Source organism: Monodon monoceros, unplaced genomic scaffold, assembly GCF_005190385.1.
Source record: "Monodon monoceros isolate NGI ecotype Baffin Bay Population unplaced genomic scaffold, NGI_Narwhal_1 Super_Scaffold_1, whole genome shotgun sequence".
Taxonomy (NCBI): Eukaryota; Metazoa; Chordata; class Mammalia; order Artiodactyla; family Monodontidae; genus Monodon; species Monodon monoceros.
Window position 1 is genome coordinate 48,482,133 of NW_021703765.1, and position 16,708 is coordinate 48,498,840.

A 16,708-nucleotide genomic window follows, 5' to 3' on the forward strand; every position below is an offset into this window, starting at 1 on the left:
TCAATAATTATAAAAATAAAACCAGGGGAAAAAAGCAGTAGTACTAACAGCATCAAGGTTTGGGTATTCTGACCTTGTGTTAAATTAATATCTGACCTATGATATTAAATTGCTTACATGCTCAGGATTAAGTCAGCTTCTCTGGCAGGCAAACCAGGCCCTTTGTTTCCTGGCTCTTTCTGTCTCTCTGGTCTCAACACACATGATATTTGCCTCTGCATTTTATCACTCATCCATGCTAAAGTACTTGCAGTACCCCACCTTCAAAAAATTTTTTTCATAAGGTCCCTGGTGGGGACTTTTCTTTTTGGCTGTGTGGCATGCATGCAGGATCCTAGTTCCCTGACCAGGGATCAAACCTGTGCCCCCTGCAGTGGAAGCACGGAGTCTTAGCCACTGGACAGCCAGGGAAGTCCCCACCCATACCTTAAAAAAAACCTGTTGTTTCATATCTCTGTCCTTTGCATGCTTTCTTCTGACCGTTGTGTCTTACTAGGCATGCTGGATGAACTCCTATTTAATCTTCAAAACCCAGCTCACGAGTCACCTCCCCAGGAAGCATTTCCTCCCCTTTCACTGAGTTACTCATTCTCTTTAGGGTGCTGCCTCTACTCCTTATTTCCACTTCCAGGAGCACCCTGATCACGAAGTGCTGCTAAACATTTGCTGCTCTCTTCTAGAGGACGAGTTGAGGGTTTCGTACACGGAAGCCCCTCCAGAAACACAGTCTGGGCAAGGTTGGGCTTCAGAGCAGTACCTGAGTACCCATCCCTGGGAAGGCAGGACCAAAGCTACATTCCAAGCTTCAAATACCAGCTCTGTCACCTTTGTATAACCTCAAGCAGCCCACTAATTCTTTAGTTTCCTCATCTAAAACAACGGGATAAAGTGAGTAGATATCTTATTGGAATGTTGTAAAGAGCAAATGAGTCCCTATATGGGAGAGCCCTCAGAACAGTGCCAATAATACACGCTCAATAAATATTCATGATATTTTACTGGGAACTGCCTTCTTGGGTTGAGGTAAGTTTTCCCACCAGAGTTTGTGGATTCAGAACCTCTTCAGACCTCTGTGCTAAAATACACAGGCCTGCTAAAGGTGAAAGGTCGAGAAAGGACAGCTGAAGGCCGACACGTGTGGCCTGTCACAAAGGTGTAACACGTACACAGAGGCACTGCTTCCAACCCTTTGGCCCTGTGCTGACAGTGTCTGACCAGGCAATGTCTAACGCCATCCAGGATCCTTCAGTGTTCTCTCTTATGCCAAAAACTGGCTTCTTGTTCTATTCCCAGAACCCTGCGGGGTCTCTGTTGGCTGTGGGAAGTTTTCATCTCTTCCAGGTAGAATATTCTATCATAGCAATGATATTCACTTAAGGACATTAAAAACATGCAAAGAACTTCGAAAGTCAGAGCAAAGAAAATCACAGTTGCAACAATGGTGGGTGAGTACACTGATACATGAACACAGCCCAGGAGCGTCCACCAGCCAGGGGTGCATGTTGGGTACTGGACACACATGTGGAGACGTATTCTCAAATTCTGTATTTCATTCCCTCCATGCCCAAGAAGCAAGAGAGAGCATACTTTAAAATGCTGGTATTGTGGTTTCAATCGTGTTCCCCCAAAATACGTATTGAAGTCCTAATCTCTAGAATGTGTGGATGTGGCCTTATTTGGAAATAGGGTCATTGTGGATGTGATAACTTAGGAAGAGGCCATAATATATTAGGGTGGGCCTTAGATCCAATGACTGGATTTCATAAGGAGAGAGATTTGGAGATTTCTAGAAGAATACAGAGAGAAGAAGGCCACGTGGTGACAGAGGCAGGCATTGGAGTTAGTCTTCTCAGCATGACTGCCAATGCTGCCACCACTTCCACGACCGCTTCCATTAGTGCTAATGTTACTATGACGACAGTGCAGGCCTCCACTGCCTGCTAAGGTGTACCTTATCCTACAATCCAGGGAGGGGTGGAAGATTCCTGAGAAACAAGTTATAGGATCTTCCTCTCCTCCTCCCTCCCTTCCACAAATATTTTTGGAGCACCCACTCATGCCAGACATGGTGCTAGGTGCTGGGGACCCGCTGATGCATGACACAGACAAGGGCTCATCCTCACAAAGCTTCTGGTTGTTGGGTGGGAGGTAGTTATGCAGGGGTGTCAGTTCTCTGACTGGGGACTAGAGGGCGCTATCACACATCGGAGGGACAGTTAATCTAGCTTGAGGGAAGCTAGGTGGGCTTCCTGGAGGAAGTGATGGCTAAACTGAGACCTTGGGGAGAAGGAACAACAGGCTACAAGGAGAAGATACGTTGGCAGAGGGATTGGTATGAGTCAAGGCTGGGAGGAGGAGTGGAAGGCCTATCTGAGGAACACAGGTGCTGTAAAACTCTTCACTGACTTCCCTTGCCTAACCCATCAGGGTCTCCACTCCCCTCCATAAATCACTTTGACCAACACTCACGGCACACCCAAAGCTCAGGCTGGTAGGCTGCTCTCTAGAACACCCACACTGAGTCGTATACTTGCTAAGATCAGGTCTGGATGCCCTCCACCTGTTTCTGCCAGTTGTATTTGTTAGTTATACTTTGTTCATTAAAGATTGCACAAACTAATGCCATGTGAAAGTCAAAAAAAGGAGAAACGCTGTTTCTATAAAAAGTAACACTGAGTGCTTTAAAATGTTTTCAAACAAGGCAAATCACTAAAACAAAAACAAAAACAAAAAAAACCCTGCAGTTGAAATAGGTATGGGCAAGACGTCTATAAAAGATAAGAAAGAATTGTAAAAATCCAAAAGGATTCTACACTTAGTTTCTTGGGTCACTTTAAAGAAGTTCAATCTGGACGTGGAAGCAACAGGTGGGAACGATGATAGTGTGAGGTCAGTGACACAGACAGTCTGCTCCATGAGCCCCAAAGGCAAAGAAAGACCTGGCATCACAAACCCGTGGAATGGGCGATCGCCAACAAGCCCGAAATGAAAGTGTGGTGTTTGAACTACGTATGTCATTTCTGTGGGTATTTTTTCCAGCATTTACTAACCTCTTTCCTTGACCAAGCGATTACTGTAAATAATTCAGCAGAGCTGGACCTGGGGCTCAGGGGGCCGGGGGTGGTTAGGATGGCGATGGTGACAGAGCCTCGGCTGGGTGAGTGCCCCCAAGGGTGGGGAGTGCAGTGAGGAGAGGGGGACAGGGAGAGGACAGGCAGCAGAGCGCACGACTGCAGTGAGAGAGAGACTGAGGGAGTGTGGAGTTTGCCAGGGCTGCCGTAACAAGGTGCCATGCACCTAGCTCTGTGGCAACGGCTCCCACAACAGAAATCAGTCATCTCAGGCTTCCAGAGGCCAAGGTGTGGAGGGCCAGATTCTCTTTCTGAGGGCAGGACCTGTTCCTGGCACCTATCCCAGCTTCTGGGAGCCCCTTGGCTTAGAGCAGCATAACCCCAGCCCTCACAAGGCCGCATGGCGTCTCCCCATGTGCATGTCTGTCTCCTAGTTTCCCCCTTTTATAGGGACACCAGTGATTAGATCAGGGGCCACCTTGCTCCAGCACAATCTCATCTTTTTTTTTTTTTTTTAACATCTTTATTGGAGTATAATTGCTTTAAAATAGTGTGTTAGTTTCTGCTTTATAACAAAATGAATCAGCTATACATATACATATATCCTCATATCCCCTCCGTCTTGCGTCTCCCTCCCACCCTCCCCATCTCACCCCTCTAGGTGGTCACAAAGCACCGAGCTGATCTCCCTGTGCTATGTAGCTGCTTCCCACTAGCTATCTATTTTATGTTTGGTAGTGTGTATATGTCCACGCCACTCTCTTACTTTGTCCCAGCTTACCCGTCCCCCTCCCCGTGTCCTCAAGTCTATTCTCTATGTCTCCGCCTTTATTCCTGTCCCACCCCTAGGTTCTTCAGAACCTTTCTTTTTTAGATTCCATATATGTGTGTTAGCATACAGTATTTGTTTTTCTCTTTCTGACTTACTCTGTATGACTGGACTCTAGGTCCATCCACCTCACTACAAATATCTCAATTTTGTTTCTTTTTATGGCTGAGTAATATTCCATTGTATATATGTGCCACATCTTCTTTATCCGTTCATCTGTCGATGGATGCTTAGGTTGCTTCCATGTCCTGGCTGTTGTAAATAGAGCTGCAATGAACATTTTGGTACATGACTCTTTTTGAATTATGGTTTTCTCGGGGTATATGCCCAGTAGTGGGATTGCTGGGTCATATGGTAGTTCTATTTTTAGTTTTTTAAGGAAGCTCCATACTGTTCTCCACAGTGGCTGTATCAATTTACATTCCCACCAACAGTGCAAGAGGGTTCCCTTTTCTCCACACCCTCCCCAGCATTTACTGTTTGTAGATTTTTTGATGATGGCCATTCTGACTGGTGTGAGGTGATACCTCACTGTAGTTCTGATTTGCATTTCTCTAATGATTAATGATGTTGAGCATCCTTTCATGTGTTTGTTGGCAATCTGTATATCTTCTTTGGAGAAATGTCTCTAGGTCTTCTGCCCATTTTTGGATTGGGTTGTTTGTTTTTTTGATATTGAGCTGCACGAGCTGCTTGTAAATTTTGGAGATAAATCCTTTATCAGTTGCTTCGTTTGCAAATATTTTCTCCCATCCTGAGGGTTGTCTTTTCGTCTTGTTTATGGTTTCCTTTGCTGCAGCGCAATCTCATCTTAACCAGTTAATTACATCTGCCACGACTCTATTTCCAAATAAGGTCTCATGATGAGGTACAGCGGGCTGGGGCTCAGCATAAGAATTTTGGGGGGATACCATCCAGCCCATAGCAGGGAGGTAGGAAGGAGGAAAACAAGCTGAGCGTGGTGTCACAGAGGTTAGAAGTCCCCTCTGAAGCCCTCTCATCCTTGCTCTTCCAGGACAGCACTGGTCCTAAGTGTGTCCTAAGCGTGGCCCCAGCCCTGCCCATCTACTGGCCCTAATGATGGTTTTCTTCTCAAGACTGCTGTGGATCACTGGTGGGGACCAAGGTCTGGACTCCCCCCGGCTCCCAGGCCCTCTCGTCAAGCAGAGAGTCAAAACTGAACCACCAAGGGAAGGTTCTCTCCAACCTCTCAACCTTTTTTTTTCTGTGTCTCATTTTATTTCCTGTAAATCAAACTGGTTGAAAAGAAGCAACAAGAATTCCCAGGCCGAGCGCTTTTCTGCACAGTGCATCGCCCAGGAGAAGCACCAAGCACAGTCGCTTATGACTGAAAATAATTTCTCTCAAAAGCCTCATGCAAGGTCACAGAAAAAGCCAGCATACCCTCCGTGCTCCTTAAAGAGGTACAGATAATAAAACCGTAATAAACCCTGCGTATGGTTTACCTGCGTACGGACCCCGGGTCTACAGCCCAGGCCCTCCTTCCCACTGCGGCACCAGGGAAGAAGCAGAGGAAAGTCAATGGGGCAGCCATCTTTGAGAGCAGCTCTGGGGGCCACTTCGGTGACAGAACAGGCTGTGCCCAGGAGTCTCGGTGAGGTGTGGGGGTTATTAAGGCTCCTTCAAGTCTATCCACTCGCTGTCCTTCAGGACTGAGGTTTTGCTGACAACTGGTTAGAAACACCGATGATGTTACTGATGAAGATGCTTCCCTGCCAGCCTCCTGCTGCTGGGGGGACGGAGGGTTCTAGTCTTTTAATAAAGAACAAAAGTTCTGGGGGTGGGGGGCGGTTCCCTGGTGGCCTAGTGGTTAGGATTCTGGGCTTTCACTGCTGTGGCCTGGGTTCAATCCCTGGTCGGGGAACTGAGATCCTATAAGCCGCGTGGCGCAGCCAAAAAGGAAAAAAACAAAAGTACTGGGAGTAGAAATGCGCGCTTGGGAAGAAGCAGATGTTTCAGGGAACCTCACAGAAGATGCCCGACATCTATCGAATTGGATGGAGAGAGAAAAGGCGATGACATATTTCTTCTTTCTAGAAGGCCCGTCCAGAGTTGGTAACTAGCTGTTTTGTTTTTTGGAATGTGCCACTTCCTCCAACTCATTTTTCAAACTAAACTAAGCTGACAGATCGGAACTGATGAGATGACAAACGAGGTTGTAATTTAGTTATGACCCATTCGCCCAGTTCCCTCCAAAATTTTCAATACAAAAATGAAAGGCTACAACTTGACTTCAGTTACTGTACTTTTTTTTTTTTAACTATCTTACTTTACATAGTAGATAAAAGCTGCGGGAATCTTTTATATTTTTGTTTTTCCTACTGAGTTCACCCTTTAAAGAGACAGCCCTCGAGCTCGATGCTCTGTCCATTATCTGAAATCTTTTTAAGTCTCTGAAAACTCCTGTCAAGGGATGAGACAGACCAGTCCACTCACTGCAAAGAGCACTTCTCTGCCTGTTCAGAACGCAGAGATTCTCACGGCAGACCCAGGAGGGGGCACTTCCGGTGCAAGTGGCAGCCACCGCTTGTGCTCAAGGCAGACATTCGAAAACCAGATGACTTCAAAAGGATGCAAAGTAATGCCTGAGGGAGGGTGATGTCCACTTGAAACCAGAGCTCTTGTCTTCCACTGCTCTCAAAGACAAGCGCCCAGAGGAAAGGTCCTGTCCTAACAGGACCATGAGGGTCACCGGACATAATGTGTCTTTGGCCAGTGGCTAGTCTTCAGTCTTCACGCTCACCTTCCATTCTGATGACCCAGATCTACCTGGTCTACCTGGCCAGCAACCAGCTCTCTGTTGGCACTAGCTAGCCTCATAACGGTTGTCATTTTCAAGGGTGTCTCCTCCCCGAGGGCCGAGATCTGCCTTTACTTCCGGTTAACCCAGGAGACTCGGGGGCCCCCGGTGCCCTCTGTGAAGATGCAGATCACTGTGAATGGTGACTGGCTCTTCTCTACTAACCAAGCGGCAGTTCCCAGTCCCCAACCACCATCCTCAGGATGTTCAATGGCCCCCTCCAGACGCTAAGGCAGCGGGTCCTGGACTCCTCTCTGTCATGACAAAGGGTTTGCTTATACATGTGTGAACAGTTTTTGAAAGAACTCAGGTCATTTCTGAACTTCGTATCAAAATTAATTCACTTTTAGAAGACAATACACTATACACACCCCCCCTCTAATTTTCTATAAGAATAAGGTTACCAAAGAAGATCTATGGGACTTCCTTGGTGGTCCAGGGGTGAAGACTTCGCCTTCCAATGCAAGGCGTGCGGGTTCGATCCCTGGTCGGGGAGCTGAGATCCCACGTGCCTCGGGGCCAAAAAACCAAAGCATAGAACAGAGGCAGTATTGTAACAAATTCAATAAAGACTTAAAAAAAAAAAAAGAAGACCTGTGATGCTTGCCCTTGATTTTTGGTTGGCCAGAGTTCTCCTGATCAAAGCCAAGCCAGAGCACGTCAGTCGTCTGCCTAGCACCCTCCATAGCTCCCATCTGACTCACGGTGAAAGCAGACATCTTCACGATTCACCCTCCCAGGACTCCTCAGGGTGCACCTCTCCCTCCTCTCTCCCTCTCTTCCACCCACACGGCTTTCCTATGGTTCCCCAGGCACAGCCCTTGCGTTCCGGCCTCAGCACCTCTGCAACTACTGTTCCATCTACCTTGAACGCTCTTCCCCGCTGGGACCACACGGGGCTGGCTCCCTCACCTCCTCCCCACGTCTGCTCAAAGGTCTCTCCATCAGTGGAGTCTTGCCCCGGCACATGCCCCGCCCCCACCTCAGCAGCTTCAGTTTTCCTCCAGAGCACATCTATCCCATCTCTGATAAGACACACTTACTTGTCTATATCATCTGCCTCCCCGACCAGCCTGTAACTGCATGAGACAGGATCACGGCTTTATGCACAGATACATCTCATCACTTAAAAGAGTCCCAGTGCAGAGCAGAGGTCAGCACCTAGGTGCTGGAAAGACTGAACACAGGTTATCACTGCATTCTTCCTAGTTAAGGAACTGCTCTATTAGGTGCCGTCTATCCAGAGGCACTTGTCTCCTTCCAGAAAAACGGCTATTTACACATAGGCGGTTCAATGAAATGAGGCGGAATGGTTATTCCCATTGGCTATGTGCCATGCCTCCTACCCTCCGTGGGGAGGGGGGCTTGGAAAATCCTAGTCCAACAATGGGGCCGTCCTAATACAAATCCAGTGTCCTAAAACGTGACACTCGTGCAGATCGAAGCTCGCTCGACAGATGCGACTGACCCATTGGCTGGGTGCAAAAGTGATCTGGGATGCTATCTCCTTCTATCAGGACGAGCTACGTTAGCTCACTCTGTAGGGACCTCACATCGTTAGCCTCTATGGAGCACACTGTTTAAAATCTAAATTCCGAGATATTTTTCACATGAACTTCTGAAAAGTCTGTACCCTGTACTGTAATTGATCATCTACCTCTGTTACATTTATCCCTGCTAAGTTTAACCTCGGGGAGCTGTTGAAGGAACCAAGCCTTCGTTCTCCGCTATAACACAGTCTCCTCCTGCTTTTGGTCTTCCACGTGGGCCACCACGAGGCTGACTGGCCTTCAGGCTGCAGAGGAGGTGATGCGCAAGGGCATACCACGTGCTCTTCCTCCCAAGCTCCCTTCAGGCTGACGAAGCTTGGCCAACACACTTCAGCTGCCTGCAGGTTCTCCAGCTGCACAGTCACCCAGCATCCCTGGGAGATGCCATAATATGGAACAGTCTAATGTTCTGCTGAAATCAAGAAATGTCAATGTGGAGGTCCTCTAATTTACTAGCCTAGTTATTCCATCAATAAGGAGATGAAGTTAACATGACTCTTTCTCAGTGAAGCCATGTTGGCTGTGGCCACCTCCATTCTTTTCTAAAAGCACACAAACCATCTGTTTAACAATGAATTCCAGAACTCTGCCAGCAATCAGCTCTAGGCTTGCTGGTTTACGATTATTAGAACTTATCCTCTGCTACCACCTCAGTCTCTTTTTGGCTTCTTTTTTTTGGCTGTGTTGGCTCTTCATTGCTGCATGTTGGCTTCCTATAGTTGTGGGGAGCGGGGGCTACTCTTCATTGTGGTGTGTGGGCTTCTCACTGCGGTGGCTTCTCCTGTTGTGGAGCATGGGCTCTAGGCACACAGGCTTCAGTAGTTGTGGCACGCAGCTCAGTAGTTGTGGCTCACAGGCTCTAGAGCACAGGCTCATTAATTGTGGCACACGGGCTTAGTTGCTCCGCGGCACGTGGGATCTTCCTGGACCAGGGATGAAACCCGTGACCCCTGTATCGGCAGGCAGATTCTTAACCACTGTGCCACCAGGGAAGTCCCTCTTTTTCATTTTTTAAAGGCAATGTGTGCCTGGCATTCAACTCAGAACTTCTTTTATTCTCCCTGGCACTTTAAAGGTAATTTTTATTTCTAAATTCTTTCCATTCCCTGATCTAGTCCTGAAGACTGAAACATTCAAAATGTAAGGTCTCTCCATTTATTCCACAAACACTTGCTGAGGACCTCCTGTGTGCCCAGCACCTTGCTTTGTTCAGTCTACATTTCCTCACAGTTCTACTTGTTAAAGATGCTGATGCTAGCCCAGCAGCTGACATCTGCTCTGTCCTCGTACCATCAACCCCAAGAAGTTTACCATCCCTTTCCTCCCTCTTCTGAATATGGTTTTAAAAGCCCCATGGCTATCACTGGTGTTTTATTTTATTTTATTATGGCAAAATATATGTAATATAAAATATGCCATTTAACCACTTACAGGTGTACGAGTTTGTATCATCAAGTACGTGCACGATGTTGTGCAATCATCACCACTATCTGTTTCCCAAACTCTTCCACTGCCCCAAACAGAAACTCTGTCCCCCTTCCCCCAGGCCCTGGTAACCTCTAGTCGACTTCCTGCCTCTATGGATTTACCTATTCTGGATAGTTTGTATAAATGGAGTCATATATTGTGTTTGGCCCTTTGGGTCTGGCTTATTTCTTTTTTTTTTTTTTTTTAATACATTTATTTATTTATTTTTGGCTGCGTTGGGTCTTCACTGCTGTGTGCGGGCTTTCTCTAGCTGTGGCGAGCGGGGGCTACTCTTCGTTGCGATGTGCAGGCTTCTCATTGCGGTGGCTTCTCTTGTTGTGGAGCACCGGCTCTAGGCGTGTGGGCTCGGTAGTTGCGGCACTCAGGCTCAGTAGTTGTGGCTCGTGGGCTCTAGAGCGCAGGCTCAGTAGTTGTGGCGCACGGGCTTAGTTCCTCCGCGGCATGTGGGACCGTCCCAGACCAGGGCTTGAATCTGTGTCCCCTACATTGGCAGGTGGATTCTTAACCACTGCGCCACCAGGGAAGCCCCGTGTCTGGCTTATTTCAAACAGCATGTTTCTCAGGATTCATACACACTGTAGCAGGTATCAGTAGTCCATTCTTTTTTACGGCTGAATAATATTCCTCTCTATGTATATACCACTTTTGTTTATCCAGTCTGTTGATGGACACTTGGGTTGTTTCCATCTTTTGGCTATTGTGAATGATAATGCCATGAACATTGATGTGAAAGTACCTGTTTGAATTCCTCTTTTCAATTTTTTAGGTACACCTGCCAGTGGAATTGCTGGGTCATATGGTAATTTTATGCTTAACTTTTGGAGGACCTGCCAAATTGTTTTCCATAGTGGCTGGACCATTTTACATTCCCACCAGCAACATATGAGGGTTCCAACTCAGAATCTGATGTCTGAATCTGGACTCCACCCCCCACCTTCTAGCCACGTGCTCTAGTTTCCTCCTTTGTAAACTGAAATGATGAGTGTTTTAGTTTCCTATGGCTGCAGTGATAAATTGCGACAAAGTTAGGGTCTTAAATCAACACAAAATTATCTTACAATTCTGGACGTCAGAACTCTGAAATGGGTCTCATGGGGCTAAAATCAAGGTGTCTGGAGCTGCTTCCCACTGGAGGCTTGAAAGGAGAACGTGTTTTCTTGCCTTTTCCAGCTTTGGGGCTGCCGCAGCCCTTGGTTCATGGCCCCTTCCTCAGCCTTCAAAGCCAGCAATGGGCAGTTGAGTCCTTCTCACATCACATCACTCCAACACTGACTCTCCTGCCTCCCTCTTCTGCTCTTAAGGACCCTTGTGATTACACCGGGCCCACCCAGACAATCCAGGATAATCCTGCTACTATTTTAAGGGCAGCTGATCAGCAATCTCAACTCCATCTGCAACTTTAAGTCCCCCTTGCCACGTACCTGACCTAGCCACGGGTCCTAAGAGTAGGACAGTGACATCTTTGGGGGACGTTATTCTGCCCAACACAACAGTAGTAATACCTTCCTCATGAGGTTGTTACAAGGATTATTTGTATTTCTAAAGTCTCTCCATCCCTCGAAATATAGTCCTGAAGACTGAACTCATTTAAAAGGTCTCTCCAGGGGGTGGAGAGAGGGGGAGTTGGGTGAAGGCAGTCAAAAGGTACACACTTCCAGTTATGAGATAAATAAATACTAGGGATGAAATGTACAACATGATAAATATAATTAACAATGCTGTGTGTTATGTATGAAAGTTGTTAAGAGTGGATCCTGGGAGGTCTCATCACAAGGAAAAAAACCACGTTTTTTCTTTTTCTTTTACTTTGAATCTATATGAGATGATGGATGTTTCCTAAACTTATTGGGGTAACCATTTCATGATGCGTATAAGTCACGTGATTATGTTGTACCCCTTAAACTTATACAGCGCTGTAAGTCAATTATAGCTCAATAAAACTGGAAGAGACATAAAATAGAAGGTCTCTGCCTTAATTTACTCAACAAATACCCATTGAGATGAGTTAATGAAACAAAGCCTATGAAGTACTTAGAGCCTGGTACCCAGGAAGCACTCAATAAATGTTACCCGTCATCACTTCATGTTACTCTTAATTTTATAATCCCTTTTGGCAATATGGACGCAGCCACAAGAATCCACTTCTCAGTCTGAACCTTCTGAGATCTGTCTTCCTAAAACCCAGACAAGCATTGCTTTCTTTTCATAATTATCAAGTCCAACATGGCCTCCCCATCACCAGCCCGTCTTCGATTTAGGCAGAAGTAGACCTAGAGGGTGACAGCTCCCTCACCACCCGCCCCACCTGCTGGGAGATGAAACACCTGCCAGCCAGGGAGGAACCCATCATGCCATCTGGTTCTAACAGCGGAGCTGAAGCTCCCACCATGGAATTTGTAGTCTGTGTCCAGGCTCTGTCCTTCTTCGCTCCTCCCGCCCGAGGGTCTGCAGCCCGAGTCCCACACGCTCTCAGCATGGTTCTCTGCTCTTGATCCGATGCAAAGCCTTCTGGCAGGTCCCCAGTGCCAGCCTCATAGAATGCGCCGATTCCAGACAGAGGAAGACGGTTCTCACTTAAAGCGGGCTCCATCCTCCATCGGAGCCACACCTTGTAAGGAAGAGGCTCACCTCTGCTTCTCGTGCCGTTGGACTTGGTCTAATGTCACAGAATGAAGTGGGTGAGCACGGACCAGCTGGGGCCCCGAGGTTTATTTCTAAGTAGCTACCTTGATATTACGGAGCATGAGGTTAACTTGGACTTTTTGATTTTTCAGTGACACAAGTATTGTCTTTTATTGCATTTGCTTCTCAGCTTTATTATTTTTTTCCCTTTCTATCTCAAAATTTTGCTTAAAACTCTCAGTCAGGTCAGGCTAGAACCTTATAACAGACACTCTACTCATTTCCCACACCGCGCTCTAGTCCTTGCTGAGACCGGAGCCCAAGTCCCCCCTGACGCCAGTGCCTCTGCCCCATGGTCAGCAGGCTTGGAGGCGGGGGAACCTCAACACCAAGGTCTTCGGGTCCAGAACAGTGAGCGGGCCCTGGGTTTGGCCTGCCGTCCAGGAGGCTGCTCTGTGCTGCCCCGAGGTCGCAAGGAGACTCCGGAGCTGGGCAGAGCTGTGAGTGGGCAAAAGTCGGGGCTGGAGCAGGGACAAGCCTGCCCAGCTGGGAGGATGCCCTCCCCCGGGCCTGGGGGGCTAAGCAGGCCCCCTTTCAGTCTGTCTTCCCCGGCACAGAAAGAGGCGGACGCACCAGTACTCGGGCCACTCTGTTCTCAGTCCAGACCTTTGAAGTGCTTTAGTGAACATCTCCAGGCTTCTCAGTAAAGCCTCTTTCCTCCCAACACGGCAGGCAAACCCGAGTCAAGTGGCTCCCATGTGGGCTGCAGGAAGGCCCCCTTTGGTGTGGTGTTGTGTGTGTACCCCGCACGCCCGAGGTGGGGGCATCAGAGACCCCCAGGCATCGCCCTGGTCCCTCCCTCCCGAGAGCATGTCCAGGCCCCCTGCTACCCACCACCGCAGCTCTGAGCTCATCCCCGTCCCAGGCTACCTCCAGCAGGACGACCTCATGCCTGCTGCCCGGCTGCGGTGGGTCCCCTACCCCCATTCATCAGCTCCTGACCACAATTTCCTCTGTCACCTCAGAAATCATAGTTTCTTCCTGGTGCCCTCCCGAGTTTTTCTTTCATCTGTCTGAGAACAGTCCATCCCTGCTAATAAATCAACCAGAGGGAGGAAGGAGAGCATCTCTAGGCCTTTCATCTTCTCTGGCACCGAAAAAGCAGTTCTCACCTACGCAGGTACAACCGGCTGTCACCACTGCCTATATTATATATAGCCTGTGCTGAGAGCTTGCTTTTCTGCCCTAAAGCCCATTTCTTAGATCTCCAGATAAGCTAACAGTCCCTCCTGGTTCCCTCTGAAAATTCCCCAGCAAAACCGCCAGCAACTGCATGCTTTCTGGACTGTTGACGTTGTTCCAGGGTCAAGGGTGTGCCGGGGAAGGCGGCTTCGGAATATACTATACACTGGTGATCCCATTGGTCCAAATCTTTTATCAACTGCATCCTCTCACTACAAACCATGCCAGGTGATTGATTATCTGACTTTGTGTCCTCAACAGCATTGAGAAGTGGGGAATACCATTAATTTGGCCCCCTTTTTGGTTTTGCCATTGATTTTATTTAGGAAGTTGAGGCTTTCTATGTTTATTTTATGGTTCAAGAGATTATGGACAAAAACACCAACATACATAAATGATGAATAATTATACTAAAAAGGGTATAAGTAAGGTCTGGATTCAGTAAGAGCCACAAAAGAAAAGAAAAACACGGTGGTGAAATGAATAAGACACAATAATTGTGACAGTGAGAGTCAGGGTGAGAGAAAGAGACTCAGGGTATTCTAGTTCACAGATGACAGTTGGGTTCATTTTAACTGAAAGCCCTGTACTTAAAATAGGAATACATACTGAGGACATAAAAATTATTTGATGGGAGAGTTCAATTTGGCCATTCTAAAATCGTTGAATAGCTATAAAATTATGTTCTCTATTCAAGTGAGGTTTAAAAACTTGAAGAAAACAAGTCTTTAAATACTGTAATTGTTAGTTATTCAGGTTGTACAGTGTATTTTACACCAAATTATAGTAATGCTGGGCCTTAATCGTGCCACGAGTCTAACTTTTTAGCAATTTTCATTTGGCATAGATTAGAGAGTATTAGTGGGGCCCATATGAGCTTCTGTAAATCAGGAGGAGATCAAACGAAATGGTCTTGGGGCAGGAACTCTGCTCTGGGATGTGTCTCTAACTATGATCCAGGTCACAGGTTGGTGGAGAAGAGCCACCCCCAGGAGCACAGAGCATCAGGGGACCCCAAGAGGTCTTGGAGCCCTGTTCCCAGCATTGCTGTGAGGCTGCCATGAATGGGCTTCGCCATTCAATTATAAGCAATGCCGGCAACAAGGATTCACATCCACTTGTCACCAGGAAGGTTTTAACACCAAGGTCATATACATTTAACCATAATTTTCATTTAACAGCCCTTTCCAAAAGAGCAACTCTTTGCTGGAGAAACACATGCTCTAGACGTACGTCAGCAGGTCCAGGAATCTGAATTGGCGCCCAGGGAGAATCTGCTGGCAAAGTCATGATTCTCCCCCTCTTAATGAAAATCATCAGAGAGAGAGCCAAACCCGACTTCAGGCGCAGATCTGGCAGGATATTGACTGACCAGAGCACAGAGCCCTGGTGAAAAAAGAAAACAAAACCCAAAAAAGCGGAAAAAGAAACAACAACAAAAAAAACACCCAAAAAACTCAACTGTTTTTCTGTTCAAAATTTCCTAATAAAAATATATTTCAGTACTATTAAAAATTCAGTTTTAGTTAGTCTAAAAAACTAAGCCTTTGGTTGCCATTAGAGAGCAGTATTTTCTATAAACTTCTATGGATGATTCCGGCAGGAGTGGGGTGGAAACAGTAGTCTGTTAGGGAAGGTTACATGAGATGCTGTCCATCTTAACAGGGGGCTTCACTCTGTGAGGTCTGGCCATTCAAAGGGTCCCCTCTTCCCTTCCCCACTGGACCCACCCCCTCCTACAGCAGGGAGGATGGGGGCAGCTTTTGTTAGTATGATACCTGCCATTCCTGGTATCGTGTTGCCGCATATTCTTGATAAAATGAATCTTCTTAAAGTTCTTTGGTCTGGGCGAACCTGAGAGAGTACGACATCTGAAAAATAAAGCCATTTCGAAAACACAGTCAGTTGCCCGTGGACAGCTGAGACATCTCCACACAAAGACAGGAAGGAAAGACCAGACTCAAATGGTTTGAGTAACCCCAAGGATAATGAGCACTATATGGCTGGAAGCAAGGAAGCTTTAAAAAAAAAAAACCCCAACGACAGACAACTTCCTCGATAATACTGATAATAATTTATATGGGTCTCTGAAGAGCCAGCTAATGAAAACTACTGTCCTCAGTTACAATAACATAACCTACACGAATTCCAACGACATTATTTGTTCCTGTCATCTTAAAAAGAATCCTCCTGTATCAACACAGGTAATGGGAACAGAAAACTGTAAATTTAAAGAATCCAGAGGGGGAAAAAACACTGGAAAATTCAGTTTAAAAACAACCCCGAATCATTTTTCTTCTGTAGCAGGACTCTGGCCTGAATTACCTGGACTATTGCCTCAACATTCAACTTGTCTCTGCCTGGAAGTCGCAGCTTTACTTTGAATGAGAATCAGAGACTGAGACCCAGCTAGTGGCTGTTGGTTTTTTTTTTTAAAGATAAATTTTAAATAAATATTTGTTGAACAAATTGACTTGGATTCCAATTAATTTTTCCTAGAATATACAACATGTGTTTGCACTGCAGGAATAACAGAGCAGACCACAGGCTGAAAAGATCTTATTTGTGTATATTTTTTCAAAGGTACCTGGCAAATTCTAAGATACACAACTGCAATAACAACTAGGAAAAAAGCAAAAATCCCAGCAACTGAGAATCTGAAGTTTGGTGTTGTAGTGAGAAAGGGAGCAATGACTCTTCTAGTTGGGTTTTTGCTACCAAATATTTTTGTTTACCTTTCTGACCATGGACCCCGATGGCTGGCTCCTGGCATCAGACGTGGGTGCCTGAGACCTTATGCTTCAGAGAGTGAGTTCCAGAGAAGCAGTGCCCGGCTTCCCAAAACCACACTAAGGTCCAGGCCATCACCCGAGTTCCTTCACTTCTGAACTTTGAGGCTTCAGGTAAGAGAATAACAAGATGACCCAACAAGGAGGTACAGTTGAGGGCAGGTGGGGTGTGTGGGCCCATTGGTGGCAAAGGATTAGGGAATGGGCAGCATCACAGACCTGCCTAGCAGCTTGAATCTTTACTCTCCTCCAAGGGCTCCCCTCAAGGGAAATTGGGGGATAGCCCTGGGCTAGGC

At 46.8% G+C, this 16,708-nt stretch overlaps 1 protein-coding gene across 2 annotated transcripts in view; it reads right to left on the bottom strand.

Annotated features, from left to right (window-relative positions):
• The window catches only part of CABLES1 (Cdk5 and Abl enzyme substrate 1), a 106,035-nt gene that overhangs the window by 43,729 nt on the left and 45,598 nt on the right, over positions 1-16,708 (bottom strand). For both annotated transcript variants that reach the window (XM_029222161.1, XM_029222172.1), the window contains exon 3: positions 15,402-15,494. In XM_029222161.1, the coding sequence (XP_029077994.1) occupies positions 15,402-15,494 (93 nt within the window). The remainder of the gene's footprint in view (positions 1-15,401; positions 15,495-16,708) is intronic.